Source organism: Clarias gariepinus, chromosome 10 (genome assembly GCF_024256425.1).
Source record: "Clarias gariepinus isolate MV-2021 ecotype Netherlands chromosome 10, CGAR_prim_01v2, whole genome shotgun sequence".
Taxonomy (NCBI): Eukaryota; Metazoa; Chordata; class Actinopteri; order Siluriformes; family Clariidae; genus Clarias; species Clarias gariepinus.
This window is the reverse complement of record NC_071109.1, coordinates 16,688,410-16,713,057: the sequence shown is the minus strand read 5'-3', so window position 1 is coordinate 16,713,057 and position 24,648 is coordinate 16,688,410. Positions and strand designations below refer to the sequence as shown.

Here is a 24,648-nt window from a genome sequence, read left to right as displayed (position 1 = left end):
ATGGACAGCAGTCCTGTCGATCAGAAACTAGAATGCCTAAATGCCCAAACTGAGGAAGCCTGACCGCATCTCTCGGTGACCACGAGTGTGCAGTCCAACTACAACGCCTTCCTCATCGCAAAGATAAATCGAGAGAGAAAGCCAGACAACATTGCGAGGCTGATATAACCCACATGAGGAAACATCGTACTTTGGGCTAACTCTTCACATTCACCCTCCAATGGCTGCTTAAAAATGTACCGTGTGTTTGTTAGAGATAACTACCGAGTGTTACTCGTGTTCCGCGATGTACAGAGACGTAACCTTACTTAGCAATGTGCTCTACGCTGAAGCTGCAACGTCCAGATCCCTGCGCAGCAAAGTCTCCTCGAAGCAACTATCGATCTGTATTAGACTGTTTGCAAATGTTAAGGACAAGCCGTGTGTCATCGTACGGAAATATCTCCGATACGGTATTTCATCCGTCCCATATCAGACCAGCCCGGTATCCGCGGTGTTAGAACATAACACAGCCCCGACCCGATGTCTCTGTCCACTGAATAATTCCCGAAGGTAATTAGCGAGCCAGATAACGATGTCAAACAGTACAAACAAACACCAACCCTTTGGAGCCACATTAAGGGTGCTAAGGCTGCACCGAAAGGAAAGGATTTGAATCCCGTTGGTAGCAATTCAATAAGATCGACGATTTTCGGTTCCGAAAGTCCGTGGTGGTGGTGGGAGGGGGTTTCGTCAAGACAAGCCGTGTTGTAGCTCACAGGCTCTGCTCTGGTGGGAGAGAGGGGGAGATGGAAGGACCGCTAGTATGGGAGTTGTAGTACTCGAAACCCCACACCCTGGCGCTGCCGGCTCCGAGAAGGGAGGAGCAGGGACTGCAGGTACCGGCATGCAACGCTCGAGTCCAGCCGCTCAAGGGGAAAGGGGATCGCAACGGTGCGCTAAACTGAAAAAAAAAAAAACCTTCGTCAAGTAACAAAGTGGAAATATGCCGCCTAGTTACAAATAGGGAATGTTTTCCAAAAGCAACGCGGGTGACAGAATTATATTCTCCACATATAATTTATACAACATCTCCCGAAATTACGGGTCACGTTTTGTGAAGTCTGTTGAAAGCGGGCGGGGGAAAAAAAAGAGTTGAAGAGGTGCTGGCTGATTGTGTACCTCTGTACGCGAAGCCGCGAGCTGTAGACTAACAAACACCACAACTCCTCACCCTGCTAACGCTTTCCAAACACACAACCGACAAACCGTCAACCACGATGAAATTATATGGACATCTTTTATATAAGCTATTGTCTTGTTTTATTTTGTAGACTGGTGCGCAGGAAAAAAAATCCTAAGAAAACAACTTTTACCACTTGTTTCCCCACAAAACCACCACCAACCGTCGTCCTTAAATGTCTTACGACCAGTTTCAGCCTGAAATACAAAAATACTCTTCAATATCGACATCTACATGTTATTCCCCCATGGTCGAATTCTACTCTCTCTAAACCAGATTTTCAAAAACACTTGTGAAATCAGATTTTTTTTCCATCAGAAAATGAAAAAAAAATCATAAAAGTTTTATAATATAATAATGTGTAACATGCCAAATAATTACATAAAATGATTAAACAGCTGTCTAATTATTTATGAACACAGGGTAGTAGTTTATTATTATATAGGCTAAGGGACACACTTATAAAAGGCGAATGCTTAACAGTTTTTCTAATGCACCTTGTGTCAAGATGGTCAGTATATCCTCAATATGCACGTAAAATGATTGTACATCACATTACGATAAGTATGGTCACTTAATTTAGGTGCAGTTACTAACTCAAAAAGGTCCTTCCATTGCCCATAATCAATGTTAGAAAATCACACATTGTCCATAATCTACAACATCATTAGTAAAAAGAATAACACAAAAAGGCCTTGGAAATGTTAAAAAAGGAATGTGCCAGATTCTTATTATAAAATAATACAGAGTTTACCCCATATGTTTAACCCCTCATTCTCAATTACGGTTTGTCAGTTGTGTGTAGAAACTGGTGGTAAGTTTAAGTGTTGATGTGATCCCAGCTCACAAATTCACATGTAGACATACAAAATCAACCAGCACCTAAATTCCTTTTCCTTACTGCCTAAAAAGACAAAAATGTGATCTATAATTTCAGGAGATATCCTCCAAACTGTACACTATATCCTTATATCATCTTATACAGATATTTAACTGTTTCCAAAGGGATACTTAAAATCACAAATATAGGCATTTTAAAGATAAAAATGTTACAGTCCAAAAAAGTATAGTATCCAAGTCTAGGGTCCCAAGAATACAAAGGCAGGTAACATCTCTGCCCATCTCTCATGATAAGTGTAACTATCCTCACATTTTCACTCCGAAAAAGCTATAGTGTTTGGGAAAACCGAATAACACATGTTTTGCTCCACACATACTGTGTTTAACTAATTGCTGCTATTAAAACAGAAAAGTAACACACTACACTGAGGTGTGTATAACAGAAAATATACATTTAAAATAATCTTTATTTGTTCTTCTAAAATATTTATATATAGCTCAGTTTACAGCATCTATTGAAGTGAAGTAACTTTACCTGTCCCTAATGACATGAGCAATAAAATCCTTATTAAAAGCAATCACAAGGAGAGAGTTTTTAAAACATAAGAAGTTAGTAATCAACCTTCATATTCACATATGCATTCTGTCTTTATATACCTAATCTCTCAGTTACACCCTAACTCCTTCTAGTCATGCATGCTTTTTTCTTTTCATCTTCACACAGACTACATCCACTGCGCTTTGGACACAGATACGGCGTGACTTTACAGCCTCAAATTTAACTGTGTGCTGAGTTCACTGCTCAATGAAGTTTTTATGTTTGCGGGGGAAACACAATTAAGGACTAGATACCAGAAAAAGTCTTGTTTTCTCACACAAGGTTTTAACATTTATACCTTTTCATTCTTTGTCAGGACGCATTTAATTCTGGGATAGGCCCTAGTAGATTGAATGCCAGTCATCACAGGACCTCACATACATTTTCATAGTCACTCACACCTAGGCACAATTTGGAATCATCATTACACCACCTGTGAAGTTTTTAAGAATCTAAGGTTGATCCGCACAAATACAGGGAGAACATGCAAAACGCCATATAGAGTAAACCAAGCTCAGGAAGAAGCCACCTGGAGCTATGCCACCATCATGTCATAATTTCTGTACCTTTTTTCCTAAAACAGGCTTTTTAATATGCACAACAACAAACCACAGCGGACATTAGTTATTAGGCCTAGAACCTCCAGTGGCTGTGTTCATCACTGATGTATTCCTAATGACAAGCAACTTAGTATTTACATACAGTAAAATGTAACTGATATGCCAGGCACAAACTTGAGAAAAGTTAGAAATCTTGATCCCCCAAATAATAATAAACTATATAAAAATAAACTTATGGAAAAAAATTATATATATATATATATATATATATATATATATATATATATATATATATAGGGCAGCATGAAACATAGTTCTTTATGCTGTAGTATCTGTGCGATAAGCTATTTATCTGCCTTAAAGTTACAAACACAAATGTGTGACCCCAGCTACAAAAAAAGGCCGTATGGGAATACACACAGGTCAAGAGAGACAGCATACTGATATGTTTGTCTTTTTAACAAACATCTATCTCATAGGCAATAAAGTGTCTTTCTTCGAAACCACAGCAGTACATAATACACATATAGTTGGAATGAAAAAGTGCAGGAAGTCCATAGCACACTTCTTTATAATTCAGTTTAGGGCTCTGAGTCTCAGTACAGCACACTCGGAACTGAGATGACTCGAAGTGAGACGTCTGTGGAAATGAGCGACAGGTCTGTGGCTCTTTGTGACTTTACGTGCAAAGTTGGGCACAAAGGACACCCTTCGGTACTGGCCTGCCAGACTTGCAGACTGCCGTAAGGATCCCCGTTAGCAGGCTGATTTAGAGCCGCACGAGACGGTTTAAGCGCAGAATGGTGTGGTGGTGAAGGCGGATCCGCAGGATACGGGACAGTACGGCACGCCTGAGACGGGTTACGAGCGTTATAGACCTCCTTCCAACGGTGACAGGTTGAGATGATGAAAAGCGTTCCTCTACTCAGGAAAGCATGATAACGTGGCCTTAATTAAGCACACCCTGCCCCGCTTTGACCACGGGCTGTCGCTCTCATTCTTTTTGTAGGCCTAAAAACACACGCCACAGCGTGTCCCAATCCACCGAAGGCTGCAGATGAGTGACCATTAGCTATCATTAGCCGCACGCAAATTTGAAACCTAACGGTAGACGCTACTTTGCACGGCAATGCCAGATGAGCATTGGTGACAGCTACTGAATAACAGACGTTTAGCTACAATAAATCGAGACTTTCATACACTTGCGCAGGCTGCAAAGTTTCCAGAGTTGCCCGTAGCCTTGCATGGCGTTTCGTAGTGCCCCCTTTAATGCCCCTCGCTCGCCAGTAGCGCCTTTGTTAATCGCATGGTGCTGCGCCGCCTGCCTTACCTCACTTACCTAAACGGCCCGGACGCCTTTTCTATGCCTTTTAGGAAGAAGTGCTCACGAAGAGACCGTGCAACCAGCTCTGTGCTTGTGGCGCTCGTCTCGGTTTAACAGAGCAATTTGGCGAAGGATTCAAAGGCAGCGTGAATTTTGGGTTTCTCGCCGCGATCTTCCCTCATCGCCAGTTCTCGTCCGCAGCAGCTGGAGAAGAAAATCGCGCTTCCTGGGTCCTAAAGCCTGACGATTCTGTACAGGTGAGTGTACAGTGAGTCGTGCTCATATAATAAATCGGAATAAACCTGACTCCGATTGTTTATTGTTTTCGTTGATATAATGGTTTGTTTACTTTCATTATTTAAATCGTTCTAGCCATAATGTGATCTGGCAGAACTCACGGCAAACACTCTTTTACTCGAGGCAGTTTGTTTTTAAACGTAGAAAACATCTTTTGTAGTAATATTAAATAATATTAGATATTTTGGGCTGTAATTAATTGCGGTATGTGTGTGTGAAACATATCACATCTACATTATAATCGCATGCCATTAGTTTATGATTAGCTACTGACTTCTTACACTAATCAACCAATTTGCCTGTTCACTTAAACTGTGTGGGATTAACTCAGCATGTCACCTTAAACCTAACGTGTCCTGGGTGTAAGAAATTTAGAAATAGAAAGCTGAGAAGGGTTTAGTAAATAGGCAAAGTATTTTTGTACAAATGGACCAAGGATTGCCATGGGGTCCAGTAACCCTTTTAGTTTATTATTTATTCTTTTGTTACTTGTTGCATTAAATAGACAATAAATGTTCCTGATTATATTAATTAATGCTTTTCCTTTATAAACTTGTTTAATCTTTTGCTCTCTCTCTTGTTGCCTTCTCGCTTCTTTCCATGAGCCATGTGAAATATTTCAGACAGATTAGGAACAGGTGGATAAAAAGTGGATGAGAGAGACAAGCAAGAAACTTAAATGCACACAGTAGAAATAGGCCTTGGTGACACTCAAATGAGACACCCATAAAACTTGTGTAATACTAATGCCAAAAAGTGCTAAATTCCTTCCGCAAGTGCGATCAGTTATGAATTTACGATATCGTTGGCAATTTGCGATTCCTTGGTTGTTCTGTAGCGCTTTGACGTCGTAAAGACTAATTTTTCTTCTTTAAAGTTGGGAGTCACGTCAATTGTGCAAATTGTGCTTTCGAGGGAAGAAAGTTGTCATATACGGTCTATTTGGACAACATTTATAGTTAGCATGATAAAACAAGGGTGAAAAACATACTGTATTAAAAGTCTAAAAGCGGAGAAAATCGTCAAGCTTAGCGTATATCAGGGTCTATGCTGTGGTTTCTTCCACGCGGTTCCATAGTGTAGTGGTTATCACGTCTGCTTTACACGCAGAAGGTCCTGGGTTCGAGCCCCAGTGGAACCAGCTATTTTGTGTCTACTTAATGTGCTCTCTGGAATAATGTCGTGTTTCCCTTACGATCACCGACATGTTCTGGCAAAGAAGATTCTCTACGATAAGAAACTACACATCCTGTCTGTAAGGTTAGGCACCGCTGGAGAAAATCGGCAGCTTGCTAACAAACACGCACCATCAGTAATATAAGACCAGTCTCGGGTCACGTGAAAAAGCTTTCGGGGGATACTAAGATAGCTGTGTCGAATAAATGCCAGAAATATAACATTTATTCAAGTATCTTATAAAAACGTAGTAGTTAGCAGGCTAAACCCCTTTTTAAATAGACTTGCTTTTTAATCCCGTTCCATGCACGCTGTTCCCCCAACCCCCGCGTTTTACAGCGGAATACCGGACGAACGCAAACACACACACACACACAGACACACACACACACAGATTAATTCTACTATGTATGGATCCGATTAAGAAAAGCAGACATAACAGTCTACTTCTAATTGTGGTGTGATGTGCTATATAAAAGCAGTACGTCATTTTAAATTAAAAATTAACTGATCCGATCGATGATCTAAATAAGGTCAGATAATTCTTAAGCCTTGGCGACCTCTACAGTTCAACGTGTGTAGAAGCCTTAATACGCCCGAGTAATAATATGCACTTCTTATGCGATCAGGCTGTGTACATAATTTACAAGCTGCAGCAGAAAACAGGTAGGCGTTGCTTAATCATTCACTCACTTATTTTCTCTACCGCTTATCCTGTTCGGGGTCGAGGAAATCCCCGAGCCTGTCCCAGGCGCCTTGAGGCACGGGGGTTGCCAATCCATCGCAGGGCACAAGCTTGCACATATTACATATTCACACACTAAGGTCATTTTCATGTCTTTGGATAGTGCAAAGAAACTGCAGAACCCGGGAAAAAACCGAGGATCACAGACACACAACCCCCGACAAGAGCTCTCGATCCTTGAGTTGCGAGGCCACAGTGCAAACCAGTACGCCACCGTGTCGAGTAGTCGTTTCATATAATATATTAGGATCAATATGATGATAGTATATATAATGTTTCAAGCTAAATTTTACTGAATCTGTTAAAAACTGTATTTAGTTTAATTTAGTTTAAATTAAATCATATAGAGTGCCTATTTCTGTATTCACAAAATTCCTATAAAAGCCATATTTTCTAAATATTTGTATGCCTCCGGGGCAGTGACAGTAGCATTTGCTAGTTAGTAAAAGTACAAATGTTTTATAAGTATTTCTCAAGCTGGTCACTGTTTTAAGAAGCACTATACCTTTTCTCTAAAAGTAATGTCATTAGCATGCTGAAGGAGATGAATGGCGACACTGAAGAGGGTTTTACATGTGGTGTATTTGTAGCTGAAATACAACTCTATAAAATACATACAGCATACAATAAGTAACTTTAACCTACAGCAACTGTTCTATTTATAGTGACTATGTAAACAATGTTCCAGTAGACCTGATATATACAGTATATTTACAATTGATTGTGATTTCTCTTGAACAGGTATTTCTTGACATGACATGCTGAACTCAGCAGGATGTGCAAATCCAAACAAGCCTGGCAGACCTCTTTTTGCGAGAAGCTATACATTTTATTAAAGACTGTTTTAGACATTTTATTTATTTATTTATTTATTTATTTATTTAATTAACTATTGGAGCTGTCCAGGGTTCTGAATTTGCTCGTTCTTCACACGTGCATGTGTAATAAACAGTTTAATTATCTGCACCGGATACGGGAAACATGCTGAGCTGCGGCGCAGTAAAAGTTTGACTGTGTGCATGTTTTCTGTTAGCTAGATTAAAACCTTAATCAATAAATCTGTAAATGAAGAAATTATAATAATAGAGATATTCTCCCTAAAAAAGTTTTCATAATTTTGTAAAAAATAAAAGCAAACCATTTTCATTTGGTTCATTATGTAGTAATTTATAAGAAATATTATGTACGCATGGAAGGATTTTTATCCGATCAAAAATGAATTATACACCATTCCTTAAGTTTGTACTAAAGTCAAAAGTCTGCTCAAGTGTTAAGGCAACGTGGTCTTGCACCTCAAGGAATTATGGTTCAAGTCCCACCTTCGAGTATGTGTGTGAGGAGCTTGTATGTTCTCCATGTGGTCCATCGATTTCCTCCGGGTAACCGGGTGTCCTTTCACAGTCCAAAGAATTGGCGTTTCCAAATTGCTCATAGTGTGTAAATAAATGTGTGCATGCTTATGCCCTGTCATAGATTGGCACCTTTTCCAGTAAGTGCTCGACATGTTTACTAGTTCACTTACCCTAGATTCTAGTTTTCTGTGCTGCCCGAAGCAGAATCAACACCTTTCACTGTACTTTTCAGATAAGTTTAAGTAGTAACCTATAGGAAACGTCTGATGTCACATGCTACATTTCCCGCTAATTGAGTATGCGTTCAACTGGCTGCTGCTCCAATATTTCAGCAGATATATTGTTACCTCACAGTATGACACAAAAGATGATGACACAATTTGCACATCACAATCTACACTGCCCAGCCAAACAAATACCTTTGCTTTGACTATAAGCAGGGATTCACCATGGCATAATTTTATTAAGCTAATGAAATGTCACAATATTTATCGCATTAGCCGCATTCATTTCTCAGATCATGGCACAAAATCTTCTCCAGCACATTCCAAAGATTCTCAATGGGGTTTAGCTCTGGATTCTATGGTGGCCAAATCCATGTGATTTAAAAATGATGTCTCATGATCCCTAAACTACTCTTTCGCAATGTTAGCCTTATGAATCCTGGCACTGTCATCTTAGAAAATGGTCATGCCATCAGGGGAAAAAAATCCATTGATGGAAAAACCTGGTCATTCAGTATATTCATGTATTTAGCTGACCTCATTTTTGGGTACATAACATTGCTGAATATCGACCTGACTAACTGAAGAAACCCAAGATCATTACATTTCTTGTAAAGTCTTGTATAGTAGAGTAACCACCAGGTCTGCTGAGTTTATCACTTCATTTGGCTCTCTACTTACCCTGATGCGCCCATTACTCTGGAACAGGGTAAATCTATACTTACCAGACCACATGAACTTTTACCAATGATTCCAAATTCCATACTTTATACTCCCTAGCAAAGTGAATCCTTTTTTTCAGATTAGCTCCACAGATAAATGTTTTTTTTAAGCCCATACAGCTGTTTAGGTCCAATCCCTTGTTTCCTTTACATTGTGTATGTAGATGTGCGCTCAATGTCAGTATTAAACATAGCTGTGAGTTAAATTTTTTTTTAATAATTTAATTTCACAAAACTGTTAGGAGATCAAAAATAAAATAAATAGCATGTTTCCTTAGTTAAATTAATGTCAACCGTGTTCATATGATTGCAGATTACCCTGCAGTTTTTATGCAAACACCTAGCATACCTATAAAACAATGTCAATAATAACTTGGCTGCACAAGCAATACCTTTAGATACAAAATTTTAAATCACATATTTTTAGACTTTTTACAATGAAGTATTGTACAAATATGGGGCAGCAATATGGCTCATATGGCACTGTCGCCTTGCACCTCCAGGGTTGAGGGTTCAATTTTCCACCTCTGGTCTTTGAGAATGTTCTCTCCATGCTTTGCGGGTTTCCTCCGGGTGCTTCAGTTTTCTCCCACAGTCCAAAAACATGCAGATTAGGCTAATTGGCGTTCCCAAATTGGTGGGAGAATGTGTGTGTCTGTGTGTATGTCTGAGTGTGATGGATTGGCACTCCATCAGTGTGTGTCCCGTATCATGCCCTAAGTCCCCCTACGATCCTGTACACAGGATAAATCGGTATAGACGATAAGTGATTGAGATTGAGCGTACAGATATGGTTAATGTTAGAATCAGGACACCGTGCTATGAGTGTGGAAAGGGTTAAATTAATTTCGCCGTGACCCTTTACACGTTTACGCGATAGGTGGCAGCACGTGCGCACTTTGCGCTTAATGCTATGACTTTTAATATGAAAGAAAGTCAGCGTGGCGGCCATTTTGGATCTCGCCTGGTGTTTTATCCTGGGCTTCACTCACGCTTGTTTTCAAATGAATAAAGCTCTTAAGTGAGAATAATGGCGAACGTAGCAACAGCTGTGGCCGCAGCTGCGGGAAGAGACCCTGCGGTAGACCGCTCCTTACGATCTGTTTTCGGTAAAAGACCAAAAGAAAGAAAGAAATGTTTAATTACCGGGTGTACTCGGTCTGTTTGGTTGATGCGTGTTTGTCAGCTAGCTAAGCTAACACACTTTAAGCTGTTTGGCGAAGTGTTATCGTAATGCAGCAGCGTCTCTCTGGGTTTCAGGTTTATTATCACCCAAGGCAACTACAGAATAGTCTATTCTCACTAAAAATAATGTTACACTGAAAATAATGAAGTTACAGTCTGTTGTGTCGCATTGCTACATAAAAGACTCCTGTCCCATTCTTGACCTAAACACTAATGCCTGCTTTAACCTAACTTGAGCCATCACACGTCAAACTAGCCGTTGTCCCAAATAAATAAAAGGCTGTTTGTTAGTTTGTTACAGCATCCGAAAGTGTGCGATATTTGTCCAGGTCACGATCCGTTTATTTTTTTTATCTAATTTTGCCATAGTGTAAGCACAGTCCATGAGCACCTGGTTTAATTTATACAATTTATTTATACATTTTTTTTTAAAAACCTTATCCATTATATATATTTCTATTTTTATTTAACTGTGTATTTGTAGGTTTAATATTTTAAAGTCTTTTTCCCCTAGTGCAATTTGCCTCTTCTTACCTTCTTATTCTATTTCATCGTTCCTTTTTAAGGTCATGACCACTCGTAAACGAATTTCACTACATATCATACTGTGTATGCTTGTGTATGTGACAAATAAAATTTGTATTTGGTTTTGTGTCGTAGTGGGTAATATCCCATATGAAGCAACAGAAGAGCAACTGAAGGACATCTTCTCAGAAGTTGGACTTGTCGTCAGTTTCAGGTAACTTCTGATCTTCAGAGTGGTTGTGGCATGCTTATGTGAAGTATTCACGTGACTAAAATGACCTGCTTTGTAGGTTGGTATACGACAGAGAAACAGGAAAACCAAAAGGTTATGGCTTCTGCGAGTACCAGGACCAGGAGACGGCACTCAGCGCCATGCGCAACCTCAATGGCAGAGAGTTCAGTGGCCGAGCACTGCGTGTTGACAACGCAGCCAGTGAGAAAAACAAAGAAGAGCTCAAGAGTAAGTATGCTCAATTTTTTGCTTAAGGCTTTAAGTCTGAGAGTGGCTGATCGGGAAGCTAAACAGACTTGTACCTGGTTAGTACTAGGATAGAAGACTGTCTTGCAATACCAGGTGCTGTAAGCTATTTTGATACAAATTCCCTTTGGTATTAATAAAGGTATCTATCTATCTATCTATCTATCTATCTATCAATCATTAGTTTTCTCACAACAGTCCAGTGTTTGCAATTTTAAGTGACTCTTAGTGAGTGTTCTGTATTGTGTGTCTGTATTGTTCCCTAAGGTTTGGGCACTGGGGCTCCCATCATCGAATCACCATACGGAGACAGCTGCCCAGCTGAGGAGGCTCCAGAGTCCATCAGCAGAGCGGTGGCCAGCCTGCCACCAGAGCAGATGTTTGAACTTATGAAGCAGATGAAAGTGAGCACAAGAGCAAACGCTAGAAATTGCATTTTTCATGTGTAAGGTGCTGCATGAAAATTTGATTTGATAAACATATGGGAAACATTACTACTGTCACTCTGCATTTCTCTTCTGCAGCTGTGTGTTCAGAACAGTCCACAAGAGGCCAGGAATATGCTTCTGCAGAATCCACAGCTTGCCTATGCGCTACTGCAGGCACAGGTCGTCATGAGGATCGTAGACCCTGAGATCGCCTTGGTGAGACGACTTTAGGACAGTGTGTAAAAAAGTGTTTTAAAAAAGATAAAGAAAATTCCTACTCATTTTGGGAGTATTTAATAAGATGTGCTTTATGGTATGTCTAACAGAATGCTTCATGCATTTTACTTGTTTATTTACCTCCTTAAAACCTTGTCTGAAAAGATTTAGTTTAAGATGCAAAATGTTTCTGTGCTGTAATGTAAAAATCAATCTTAGTGACCAATCACATATTGGGATTGTGCGTCTTTGCTTTCTGATATTTTCATGTTAATAACCGTATTCCCATATTAGTTGGAAAAGCTGACAGCTTTTTTTTTTTTTTTTTTACCTTGCAGAAAATGCTTCATCGCCAAGCATCTGTGCAGCCCATAAACCCAAACAACCAGTCAGGGCCTTTGCCAGTGTCTAACCAGCCTCATGCTCAGCCCAGTGCCCCGGTGTCTCAGCCCCAGCCCATGGTGAACACCTCCCTCATTCTCACATGTTAATTTTATTTAAACATGTCAAATATCAGCAAATGATCATAAACTTTTTAAAGAGTTCCGTTTTAAATGTTCTGCATAGAACATGCAAAATGGGAGAAAAAAAAGTCCTATGTGACGAGTATATTATTTTGCTAGACTACAATGCATACGAAAACCTAAATTCTAATGTCTTTAATCTCATGTCTTAGCCAGGAATGCATGTGAATGGTGCTCCCCAGATGATGCCACCTTCTCAGATGGGAGGTGGAGTGCCAGGGCCAATGGCTGGACAGGGGCCTATGCCAGGGCAAGGCCCTATGCCTGGACCAGGGCCTCTGGGGCCAGGAGGTAAACCTGGTTTCCCTTTTGCAGTGTGTGCATTCAGGATTGCGCGTCTTGTGTCTCAAAGATGTCTTCTGCCCTCCTCATTGTAGGTGGAATGCAGCCTCAGATGGGGATTCCTCAAGGAGGCCCTGTCCCTATGGATAGGGGTGCAGGTGGGATTTTAATCTTGCTTGTTTACTTATTTAGTTAGCTATTTATAGGATGTTTGCAGTCACGTAAATGTTATGACATTCGAGTCCATATTTTGCAGGCTTGGATGATATTCTCAGAGAATGGTAAAAACAGATTGTGACCAAGTATTTTGGATGTGGTTCTTAAGTTGCAAAGAGAAGCGCTCTCTCTCTCTCTCTCTCTCTCACACACACACACACACACACACAAATTTGCACACAGGTGAACTATGCAAAATATAGTTTGTGGTAATTAATGTATTGTAATACAGGGATACAGACTTCAACAGAGCAAAGAAAAAAGAATAACTTTGACTTACAATGTAAAGAAACAGTTAACTACTGTAAGTCCTTTTGTTTGATGTACACCACAGTCATGAGGCAAGGTTTAATGGGGAAAAAGGTAATATTATTAAGGAAAGTGAAAGGACTTTAAGTAGAAAGAAAGAAAAGAAGTGGAGGAAACTAGTGATGGTGTGCACATGTGGGTCCAGAGGAAGTGCCCAGCTGGCATGGCTGGCGAGTGATGGCGGCGGGCAGAGTGGGCAGATTAAGCTTCTTAGTGTGGCTCCTCTCACTGTCTCGGACAGTCCCGCTCAGCTCTTCTCTAAAGTAATTGCAGCCTACCACTCCCCTGGTAGCCAGCGGCGAGCCAGATTGGGGAAACATGAGTTTAGCGGCCTTTCCCTCATGGGCAGCTGGAACGTGAAGGATGTCTTTGAAGCAGTGATCAAATGGCGGTGCTTAGTCTACCCGTCTTTGAAGTCCCAGGGGCGCATGACATCACCCCGCTCGCTTGCCACTCTTGCATTTGACATCTGCCACACATTTTTCTTAGTCCTAAAAGCTCTGGACTTTGGACCTTTGGACTTCGAGCTAAGCTCCCCGCTTCACTTTTGTAGCACGGAGAAAGCCCAAGATCCATTAACAATTATGATCCACCAGCTGTGCCCAATCTAGCGGCCCCGCTTCTTTAAACATCTGCAGAAGGGGAGGCCACATACCTAGTGAGTCTTTGTAGTGAGCAAGGAAAAATTTGGGTGCACACTGAGCCATTACATAAAGGTACATAAAACACATTAAATTTAATAGTTTTCATTTTACTTCGCTTCTGCCCACCGCACACAGGTTGCCTGTAATTTTCGGTCATTTTTTTGCACCCATTATAGCCAGCTACCTGTTATGCTCAATAAAATCTCATTGTGGATTATTTATTAAATCGATCCGAGCAATCACAAACGCACAAATCATGGTCATTTTGAGAGCCAGTAAAACTGACTTCAAGAAAATCACTTCCTTTATATTGTACTAACATATTCCATCTTTCAAGATTAGCTAGATTAGATTTTGGTAAAACAAGTGTACATTTCTTCATTTTATAAAAAAAAAAAAAATCTCATTCAGCTGGCTTATTAACATTTATTAGTGTTATTACTGTTTGTGTGTGTGGTTTGAAACAGGTGCAGTGCTAAGGTGGGTAACTTAAATAGCTAACTAACAGTGAATACAAGTATGACTTCATGTTTTTATAAATCCTGCCGTATGTTCACATATAATCTTTAACATTACGTCGTTTTGTATTATTGCTATCATCTAGCCATGTTATTAAATGTACTGTATATGGATTCAAATAAACTTTAGTATTAGTAATAAACACTAGTGAACAGATTAAAGAAGTCAAAAAAGCTGTTTTTGAATTTGAAAACGTGAAATTTAAGACCATTAAAATCATTTTTGTGGTTTTCAAATATTATCTTACATAAAATGTTTGGTATTTTTAAAAAATATTTTGTCAAAAGGGTATTTGTGGTATCGCTTTCAATACTACATTTGAAACTCTGCCCGTCACTTGATTCTACAATTTTTAGCATTCTAACTTTTAAATTTCCTAAATGCTGAACACTTGATAAATACTCCCAATTTTTTTTTTAAAAGAATGTCTTGTACACTAAAGAGCAGCAATTTAAAGTCTGCATCAGTTCACAGTGAATTGTTCCTGAGTAGTATCTGCAGGGGGTGCTGTTTACTTTCTCAGTTTCCTTTCCTGTTTTCTTTACCTAATGCTGACCCAGGAAGCCTTCAGGACTCTCCTGTAGGATCATCTGGGCCGGCTGCTATCGAGCGGCCGCAAGGTATCACCAGATTACCTTAGTGTTCTCGAAGATATGAGAACTGGGTTATGTGCTCCTCATAGGCTCTTATCTGAGAGGTTTCCTTTAGAATGTTTTATTATTCAGTGCTGGAACATTAAAAACATTTTTTTAGAGACCTGGAATGATTTTTAGCCGGTCAATATTGGTTGGTCTGATTAGACTTTCATTTCATGTTTTTGGCTTATTTGATGAAGGCTTAATTCATGATTTATAGTTTGAGGAAGCTACAATAATGAAAAGGAGTGGTTCTAAAATAATCCTCAGCTTGTGTTTGTCTAATGAGCATGATCACTAAAGAATATACTTGACAAATGAATACTTTTTTTGTTGAATCTTTTAGAAAGTGAAACTGAAATGAAATACACATCTGTACTTCTTTAATCATGGGGGGTTATTTTTTGCTGTGCAGTGCTTTTTGTGAATCGCCTGTTTTTTACTTGTTGAAGACTAGTGCTCTAATTTGACTTTGTGTGGCCTTTTCATAGTTCCCATGGTAGACCCACGGGCTCCCATGAGAGGAGCCCCTCAAGGGATTCCACCAAGAGGCCTGTTGGGTGATGGTCCTAATGACCCGCGAGGTGGATCACTAGTAAATGTGGGAGATGTGGAGCCGTGAGTATAGCTTTTTGTCTGGATTGTAGTAGCCTTTTCACACAGTTGTACTACACACAGTGTAGTGGTGGAAAATCAAGGTGACTGGTCTGATAACGAAGAACATTTATGAAACACAAGCAGATGTCCTTGTAAATCTGTCAACTAGGTCAATTTCACTAGATATTCACTAGAGCATCTCAGCATGTCTTTAAAAGCATGATTGATTACTGTTTGCATTATGTTATCATGAATAGGACCTGTTTGCTATAAAATAGTCACTAAAGTCAAAATAGAGTGTGAGCAGTAAAATTCCAGCTAGCTTGCTGTGTCTTAGCTCCTGCATGATCGCATTTTAGGTATAGAAGGTGAGGGCTTATATGGGATGAGCATGAGCTTCTTGTGACACTTGAAGCCAGTCACTGCATCTTTACAGACAGCTGCTCCCAGAGCAGCTGAAAACACTTTGAGCTCCTAGGGCTCAAGGCTATGGATGACTGAGGTGTTGTCGACATACACATATATTTAAATCTAAAATTATTAATTAATTCTCTTTTAAAACAAGAGAATAATTTGAAATTACAGAACATAGAACTCCAAACGAGCGCTTTAAAATAAATTGTCAGTTGGACAGAAGGACATCTTACACACATTACTTTCTGTAAGTTATTAGCTCAGCCAGTGCCTGAGACTATATTTGATTTTTAAGAATAGCTTTACACTCATCACATTTTATGCATCATTTAAGTGTTTTGGAATTAAATTTGTTACTTATTTGAGCTGCCTTTTTCTTATATTATGTAAAATTTTATCCCTGTCTGCATGCTTGTAGCCGTGGTTATATGGGGGTCCCTCCACCACACCAGGGGCCACCAATGCATATTGCTCCTCCAGACATGCGTGGACCCCATGAAATGAGAGGAGCAGCCATGTTGGGAGAGCCCAGAGGCCCAATGATGGATCAGCGTGGTCCACCCATGGACTCTAGAGGTACATATCATTACGAGCACCGTGTGGTGTTATCAGATTTCCTGTGACAAAAGAAGTAGTAAGCAGTTGTGATTTTTTTCATTTTGTTTTTCAGCCCCAATTCCTCCAGGCCGTGATCCTCGAGCTGTAGAACCTCGGGGTCCCGTTGCAGGCCAAAGAGTTCCTGTCGTGGGTGGAATGCAGGGTGCTCCTTCTCACGCCATGCCATCAAACACTCCCCCAGCTGCCCGACCCGTATGCCTTAAATCTGTTTTCTATTATTTCTATTGATGGATTCTGAATTATTTTTATATTTATGTCTTAAAATGCGTACTTGCTTTAACAGGGTCCTCCACCTGAGGTGTCCTCTCAAGATCATGAAAAGGTAAGTGTGTTATACAAATATTCATTAAACGAATAAGTATAAGATTGAGAAAACTTTTGTTTATTTAAGATTCTAGAACGTGTCTAACTGTGCGGAGTTAGAAAAGCACATATACTTAAAACAGGCAAGGTGTCATGTTGAGTAACCCTCAAAGCAGCTAACTTCTGGTTATGAAGGAAGTTTGATTGTATTGGTATCTCTTTCTACTTTTTCGTATAACTGATTGTAACTGTGTCATGTATTTTTCCAGGCTGCTCTAATTATGCAGGTGCTGCAACTGACTCCTGAACAGATCGCCATGCTTCCCCCAGAGCAGAGGCAGAGTATCCTCATCCTTAAGGAGCAGATTCAGAAAACTGCTGGTGCCCCTTGATTAAAAAAAAAAAGTTTCTTTTTCTTGTGTCTGTCTGTCTTATCTAGAACACGTCTGATAGTGACACAAGACATACTAGTTTCTGTGGATGTGCAACATGACAGTTTTTGACACCAGTAGTTGCTTAACATGCTTAAAGTGTGGTGTTTTTTGTTCTTTCTTTCAGGATGTTTCCACTGCTATGAAATTCTAAACCTTCCTCATTGTTTATAGGGCAAGAGATATATAACATGCAGAACATACCCATGGTTATCTTTTCTGCTAGTCATTGAAGACTAAGATGTGATTTGCCTTTTTTTGTCCTCTTTTCTGACTTAAAAGGCAAAAAAAGTACATAGCAAGACTTTGATAAATTCAATGTTGCCAAAGCTACATTGTAGTCGGATTTTTATTTTTTTTCAATAAAAAAAAGGCAAAAAAAAGTTGTCTTAGTGTGAATAAAATCTAATTCCATGCCAGTGCAGGTAAATTGATAAGGAAGTGTTTATTCTTGTCTGACTAATCTGATGTAGCTGTAATTAAATAACTCTAAGAAACTCTTTCCCCACCTATATCATAAAGTCTAGTACACACTAACATTGCCAAGTAGAAAGTCATATGTTGTGTATATTTAATAAACAACTTCCCTTATTTGTTTACAACTACTGCATTAACGGCAAAACACAGTTTTTTCTTTCATACTATGACTTATCTCTAACACTGCAATAATGCCACACCCACATTAAATGCTGTAACTCCTGAAAACAAAGGTCTTAAACATTTCTACAGTAGTTGCATACACTTCTTCACTTGTCCTACAACATATAAAAAATCACTTCAAGTGGATGCCTGTCAAAGTAAGATAAAGGTGATTGGTTGACATGCAGAATAATACATACAAGTACAGAATTATTGTAGAAAAGGAGGGGAAAAAACATTCAGGATTTTTTTTTAAATATTGGCCACCAGGTTAATTCCATTACTCCTACAGTTAGCCCAAGTGGTGAACAGCCTATGGTTTGGTTGTACAAACTTCTCTTATAACAGACATTTGGTTTAGTTTAAAAATTTCTGACCTTCACATAAAAGGAGGCATTAATGTATTTCATAAGCTCCTGCTGGAAAAGGAATGGAACACTGATGTGCCTGTCCTTCCGGTTAAACTGGTTGCTTGCAACACCCGCTCAAAAGTTCTCTTTGTTAAAGTAAAATCTGGTTTTCCGTGGATCAATGTCAGAATATTTTGCACATTTTTTTTCCAAATCTTCAGCTAAACTAGCTGGGCCACACAGGAATGTACCAACGACTGACCTGTAAGCACAGATAAAGACCTAGATTAGGCATATTTTGTCAGACACAGATAATGTGGTCATGCTTCAAGTTTAAGACTTACGAGGGGTTCTCTTGTCGAACTTGCTCAAATTCCTTATCCCAGTTTGGTCTTCCGTAGTGAGTCTTCTGCTTCAGTCCAGTGATAACATCAGTGTCTTTATCAAAATGCACCATCACGTGGGCTGCCTAGAATTACAAAATAAGTATCACAACGCAGCTTTCACGGTTTGCTTTGTATCTTCGTGGTTTTTGTAACAGCAGATCAATCAGACATACATGTGTATGGTCCCATCCTGTGAGGTAGAGTTTGTAGGTCAGAAAGTCCCTCAAGCCTCTCTCCTCCATCTCCTTCTCAAGCACATGGAGGAGATCAGCAAACCACTCAAAAGCATGTGTCTCTCTGCACAACCAATAGAAGTAAATCTGTAGGGGGAAAGCAAATGTAGGATATGTGCCAATCTGCTTAAACATGCCTTATTAAGTGAAATATCTTTCAGGTTTTTACACAAGTATTATGGTCTAGCTATTTTGTCAGAATCACATTCCTTTAATAAGACTAATTCAACTCATTAGCTAATCCCAAAGGCCATAAAGACTAATGATGTAGTGGTAGAATTGTGGTAAACACAACACAAACTTACTTTCTTTCTATTTTTTGTGACCCCTCAGGAGTTTTTAAATTGCTGACATGATTAATTAACCTGTTGGGAACATCTTGTAAATTCATACCTTTTTGGTGCGTAGTTTGGGGTTGGCGTCTTTAAATTTATACCAAATGGACTTCAAGATGGAAGCAAATGGGGTCACTCCAATGCCAGCACCCACCAACATGCTGACCTCATAATCAAACACATCTTCACTGGCTGTTCCAAATGGACCATCCACGGCTAATCTGTAACCAGATAATTAGCCTTGCTGAGATGTGGAAGAACCCTTACACACAAATCACGGTTGATTTATGTTGTAAACCGTAATCTATCTTAAAGTAGAATTGTCGAAATGTGCTAGCTTACTTAGGTCCTTGGCTCCCCTCGGGTAAGTTTTCTACCACCTTGATGAGCTTCTCGGTCCAGTCCCCGACTGAGCGGACGTGTACGCTGAAGAAGTCCTCCTCAGGTGCGGATGTCAGTGTAAATGGGTGCCACTCAAGTTGGGAAATGGCTGGACAGTTCAGAAAGACATATTGTCCAACATCCATTTTAAATCCAGACTTCGTTAACTGCAGCTCCAGGACATTGGATGGGTGCATCACGATCTTAAAATGCGAACAAGACAAATCGTCTGTTATAATTTTTTTTTTTTTTTACAAAATTCTATACATAATACAGTACCTCTAATACTTCAGCATTACTAAAAGCTTACCTTTTTGTATTTTACAGTCTGAATATAGCGAACGAAGCGCAATAGCCTCTCACATATGTAAATGATCATGGGACCAATCACCCACATCCAAGTCTGAGACAAAGCATTAGGAAATGGTTAATAATGGATTTCTACAAGAACGCAATACAATTTATATGTCTTTAAAAAAATTACCTGAGGAAACCCTCCTGCAAATTGAGGAACAGGACATTCAGGAATGTGACCCCACTGGTCTGGATAATCTTTGCAGAAGGAAGTGTTGTGCGGGGGTACAGGCATCTGACTTCGGACAATGCGACTGTATCAGATTCAAAATTAAACACAAGTAATTTATTTAATAACAGACAAATACAACTGCTTCAAGCAATGCCATCAATTCCTGCATGCCTTACCCTGCTCCGTGAAAGACCAGACCTGCAAAGAAAATGATGAAGAGATGGTGGGTGTACCAAAAGACCTCAAAGTAGCTTCGCCTTATCACCTCCATCGATGATGTAACCATAAGAATTAGAGCAAGAGTAATTACAACTCCTGTAAGGCCAGCAATGGTAGTGAATGCAAAAAGGAGTGGTGTCTAGGAGAAAAGCATAAAACATAGCTTTTAATTACATGCGCACAGATGTTAGAAGAATAAATATTAAATAACATATTTACCATGTTAAAACATGTTTGAAAGAAGACAGAGGCAGCATACTAATAAAATTTCAAGTGGACAGATTTACCGTAGAGTCAGACTGGATAGGATTGAGGAAAGTGGTATCATCAGATGAATCATCTTCAAGCAAGGAGAGTTTAAGAGCAAGGGGACCATAACGCCCCTCACGGCTACCGATGAACCATTCCACATTGCACAAATGGGCAATGGTGTGAACAGCTGAATAGTGAAAAGACAATAATTTGTTTTTTAACTATTGCATTCTTTTCAAAAACAACTAAACGGGCCTTTAATGATATGTTAGAACTGATGCAAAAGCTATGTTTTAAAACTTTTTAAATCAGTTTTTAATCAGTTTAAGTCTACACTGCTTGAGCATTGATTACATTGTGCAATATGGGTGACCAATTTTTGTGTGAAAACAATCCAACATGCACCCAGAACCACCTTTTTACCAATTGAGCCCTTGAATATACCTGTGCCTTCAGAGATGAAAAAAAAAACTATTTATGTGATAACCTGGTCATTCAGTACATTCAGGTCATCAACTAACTTCATTTTATTGCCACATAACATTATTGATCCTAGACCTAAACAACTGAAACAACCCTAGATCATAACACTGCCTCCAGAGGCTTGTACAGTGGGCATTATGGATAATTTGTACATCTCTTACACTGATGCACTCGTTGCTCTGGAATAGGATCAATCTGAACATCAGACTACATGACCTTTTTCCATTGCTCCAAAGTCCGATCTTTATGTTCACTAGCAAACCGCAGCAAAACAGTTTAATGATTTTTATTACCAATAATTAAATATTCAATAATTTAAGTGATCAAATAAGCATTTCACTGCATATCATATCGTATGTGTATGACTGTATAATTAAAAAATTTTAATTTCCATTGACTTTTAAGACACACTTCTTCCATCAAGTTGATGAGTTACACTTCCAGTTTTTAATATTGGTCAGTTCCTAACCCAGTTGTCTTTGCTCAATTCAGACAAATAATTTGACCTTCTTGAAATGGCAACTTTTTTGTTTTGGCTAGGCAGTGTAACCTTGTACTGACTTTAAAAAATCTTTTCTCATTCTCTGAAATCATGTATCTGCCCTTATTCACAATGTTAAATACTTTAGAAAGAGAAAATCCTAATGGAAAGCGAGGACTGCATGCAGCAAAAAAGCAGATGAAGACGTACAGGCTGAATTTGATATTATCTTACTGTACTGCCCTGAGAGGGAAAAAAAGGCTCCAAATGCATGTATTAAAGTCTTTTAAACATACTGCTAAGTTAAAAGAAATATTTACAATCTGTGATATCTCACCATCTATAATCAGATAAGTCTATTTACCCATGGAAAATGTTTAGCAACACTGGACTTTTTCCGCAAGCCATCTCAGACGGAGAATACACTGGAACTTGTGTATAAACCTTATATGATAAAATCTTAAAAGGAGGTGTCTAATAACACAAATACTGTTCAGGTAAATTGCTTCAGAAATCTGAGTAATAAAAACCATTTCCTGTTATCTGAATTCAGGACACAGAAACATAGATTACCAGTCATCAAGGAAATCATGTAGGCAACCAATTTGTGGAATGTAAGATTTTTGTCCAGCTGTTTCCTCAAGGTTCGTCCACAGCACTAAAATGTAAATGAGAGAAATCTTATGTGAAAACAGTCACAGACTACCTCAATCTCTTTATCACTAAAACAGGTAAAATGCTTCCGCAGAACCAAAGAATATATTGTTTGACCAGCTGTCATTGAGTTTTCATGAGAAATATTTCCACAATAAATCATTCTAACATTGCGTCACGAAGATCATGGTAAAAAAAAATATATATATATTACATCTATTTGTAATATTTTATGTTAGATATTTGTATTATTTCATGATTTAGTGGTATTAAATGTTAAAAGCCTACTTTAACATACACTACTGGTGTCTATTTTTGATAATACTAAGGTTTTTTTTTTATATTAGTGATACTTTTTGCAATTCATCTATTTATCCACTGTCTATACCGCTTCTCCTGTGTATGGCCTGGAGCCAATACGAGGGAACTAAGGCCACAAGGCAGGGTACACCTTGGGTGGAGTGTCAACCCATCGCCAGACACAAACGCACACACACAACGATGGGCAATTTGGTAAAACCAATCAGCCTACATTATATGTCCTTAGGCTGTGAGAGAAATCCCACTATGTATCTACCCACAGACTGGAGGTAAGACTCAAACACCAGCCCTAGAGGTGTGCTAACAACAAAGCTACTGTGACAGCCACTTGTCATTGGAAATAAAGCCTTTTAACTTCTAGTATCAATGGCATTTATTTTCCTGTTCGTTACGGCAGGGTTTTCACTTAAATAACTCACCATGAAGGACCCACGGATCAGAGACAGCAGGTTGCGGCACACTGGCAGAAGAATAAGCATGCAGTTAAAGTTAAGAACAGCAGCAGGAGCTCTTGCCCAGGACAGTGCAGACTGGAAGCCAACACACAAACACACTTCTTACTGTTTTATCTGTCTCATAAATGCCACAAACAAACTATAAAGCATTTAAATTCAATCAAACTGAACTGTACAGTGTGGTGTCGTAAATGTGAAATGTGATTTGTAAAAGGCGTATTTTTCCACGTCATTTGGAATCATTTACGATATGAAATGACCTTGCAAAAAATGATTACTAATGTGGTATCAAAACATTTTATGTTAAATGCACTTGGTATCTCGTATTCGTGAAAGTGTGAAATGTACATATAGGTGTTCCTGATAAGTAGTGTGGATGATCCCTCACCCCGATCAGGACACGGGTGTAGAAGAACTGAGGCCCCAAATCGTAGAACAGATAAAAGCGAACGAACAAGAAGATGTTGATGCCCATCCAGACCACCTACGAATATAATCACAAAGATTTATACATTCACCTGGTTAAATTGCAGAAATGATTTCTCTCCCTAAATTACTACTTGGTCTTCCAGCTCCAATTTTACACAGGAGTGGAAAATCAGTGCAGCCTGTGTGTACACTTTCTGGGTTACAGTGATGTCAGATGCTCTGAAATTTCGCTATTCATTTCTAATAGTGTCTAATAACACTAGGATGAACAATAAAAAAATATTTTTTGGTCTAATTGATTTATTGGTTATTTATAAGCAATTTCCCTCTGGGATTAATAAAGTTCTTTGAATCTTGAATAAAATCTTCCTACTTTTAAGTCACATGAGGAATCCATGTAGAAAGACATTTCAAATAATAGTCAAGATTATGTCTTACCAAAATAAATGCGTCCAGTCCATGGTTTACAATCCAGTTAGCCATGTTTATTAGATGCAGAGATAAAAATCTTCAGCTCGACTCGCAGCAGGTGTACGTGTCTGTGAGTGAGTGCATGTGTGCGTGTGTGTGTGTGTGTGTTATAAAGACACTCTATCCAGACTCCGCCTCAGGCTCCACACGGAAACCCGGGGTGAAAAAAAGAACCGAATTACAGTAATTATGAATCTGGGCTGGTTACATTGTTAACACTACACCTTTTAGTTAACTCCTCTAACGGACACTTCTTACTCAGGCAGTTACAAAGAAAAGCAGGGCTCACGCTGAGATGATGCAGGTGAAGTAACCACCCTGTTACGTTTGTCTTCCAAGCTTGTTCATAATACTGATTTGGAGTTGTGTCTAAAAGAAACATATAAGGACACACACACACACACACACACACACACACACACCGCCTATTCCTTCTTGTTTGTTTTATTACTAAGCGCCTGATTGTTTCCTGGCAAAGACGAATGATAGAAGTAGGAGCTTGTAAACTAGCTGCAAAGACCAACATTGGGCCATAACAATTACCCAACAGTTATTAACAAATTAAAATTCTCTTAGTAAAGCAGTGTAAAATTATAACACGATATTATAATCCCCTTTATCACATGATATGACAAAGATTTTGTCACAT

At 39.1% G+C, this 24,648-nt stretch overlaps 3 protein-coding genes and 1 non-coding gene across 8 annotated transcripts in view; 2 read left to right on the top strand and 2 right to left on the bottom strand.

The window, feature by feature from the left end:
* Positions 1 to 4,774, bottom strand: part of bcorl1 (BCL6 corepressor-like 1) — a 39,623-nt gene extending 34,849 nt beyond the window's left edge. The window contains exon 1 of one of the 4 annotated variants that reach the window (XM_053505275.1): positions 4,551 to 4,774. The gene's annotated coding sequence lies outside the window, so the exon portion shown is untranslated. Of the gene's footprint in view, positions 1 to 308; positions 748 to 4,550 lie in introns of those variants that run through there. The other 3 variants (XM_053505273.1, XM_053505274.1, XM_053505272.1) reach the window with 3 other exon arrangements.
* Positions 4,775 to 5,909: 1,135 nt separating this feature from the next.
* Positions 5,910 to 5,982, top strand: trnav-uac (transfer RNA valine (anticodon UAC)). The gene has a single exon. It is a non-coding gene; the product is annotated as a tRNA-Val (tRNA).
* A 4,034-nt stretch (positions 5,983 to 10,016) lies between these two features.
* On the top strand, positions 10,017 to 17,994 carry cstf2 (cleavage stimulation factor, 3' pre-RNA, subunit 2). 2 transcript variants are annotated; one of them, XM_053505286.1, is made up of 14 exons: positions 10,017 to 10,169; positions 10,906 to 10,984; positions 11,061 to 11,230; positions 11,516 to 11,652; positions 11,773 to 11,892; positions 12,231 to 12,353; positions 12,569 to 12,707; positions 12,794 to 12,856; positions 14,947 to 15,006; positions 15,513 to 15,639; positions 16,451 to 16,608; positions 16,703 to 16,842; positions 16,934 to 16,972; positions 17,223 to 17,994. In XM_053505286.1, exons 1-14 carry the CDS (start codon positions 10,091 to 10,093, stop codon positions 17,343 to 17,345), a joined length of 1,557 nt encoding a protein of 518 aa, XP_053361261.1. In that variant the 5' UTR covers positions 10,017 to 10,090; the 3' UTR covers positions 17,346 to 17,994. The 2 variants fall into 2 exon arrangements, with proteins under 2 accessions (XP_053361261.1, XP_053361262.1); XM_053505287.1 differs by lacking the exon at positions 14,947 to 15,006.
* nox1 (NADPH oxidase 1) lies at positions 17,811 to 24,244 on the bottom strand. Its single transcript, XM_053505285.1, has 13 exons — positions 23,967 to 24,244; positions 23,488 to 23,583; positions 23,064 to 23,174; positions 22,243 to 22,327; positions 20,741 to 20,892; positions 20,411 to 20,592; positions 20,193 to 20,316; positions 20,019 to 20,111; positions 19,670 to 19,911; positions 19,386 to 19,548; positions 18,933 to 19,079; positions 18,718 to 18,842; positions 17,811 to 18,635 (listed from the first exon to the last, which is right to left on the bottom strand). The coding sequence occupies exons 1-13, from the start codon at positions 24,009 to 24,011 to the stop codon at positions 18,509 to 18,511; spliced, it is 1,692 nt and encodes a 563-aa protein (XP_053361260.1). The 5' UTR covers positions 24,012 to 24,244; the 3' UTR covers positions 17,811 to 18,508.
* Positions 24,245 to 24,648: the final 404 nt, after the last annotated feature.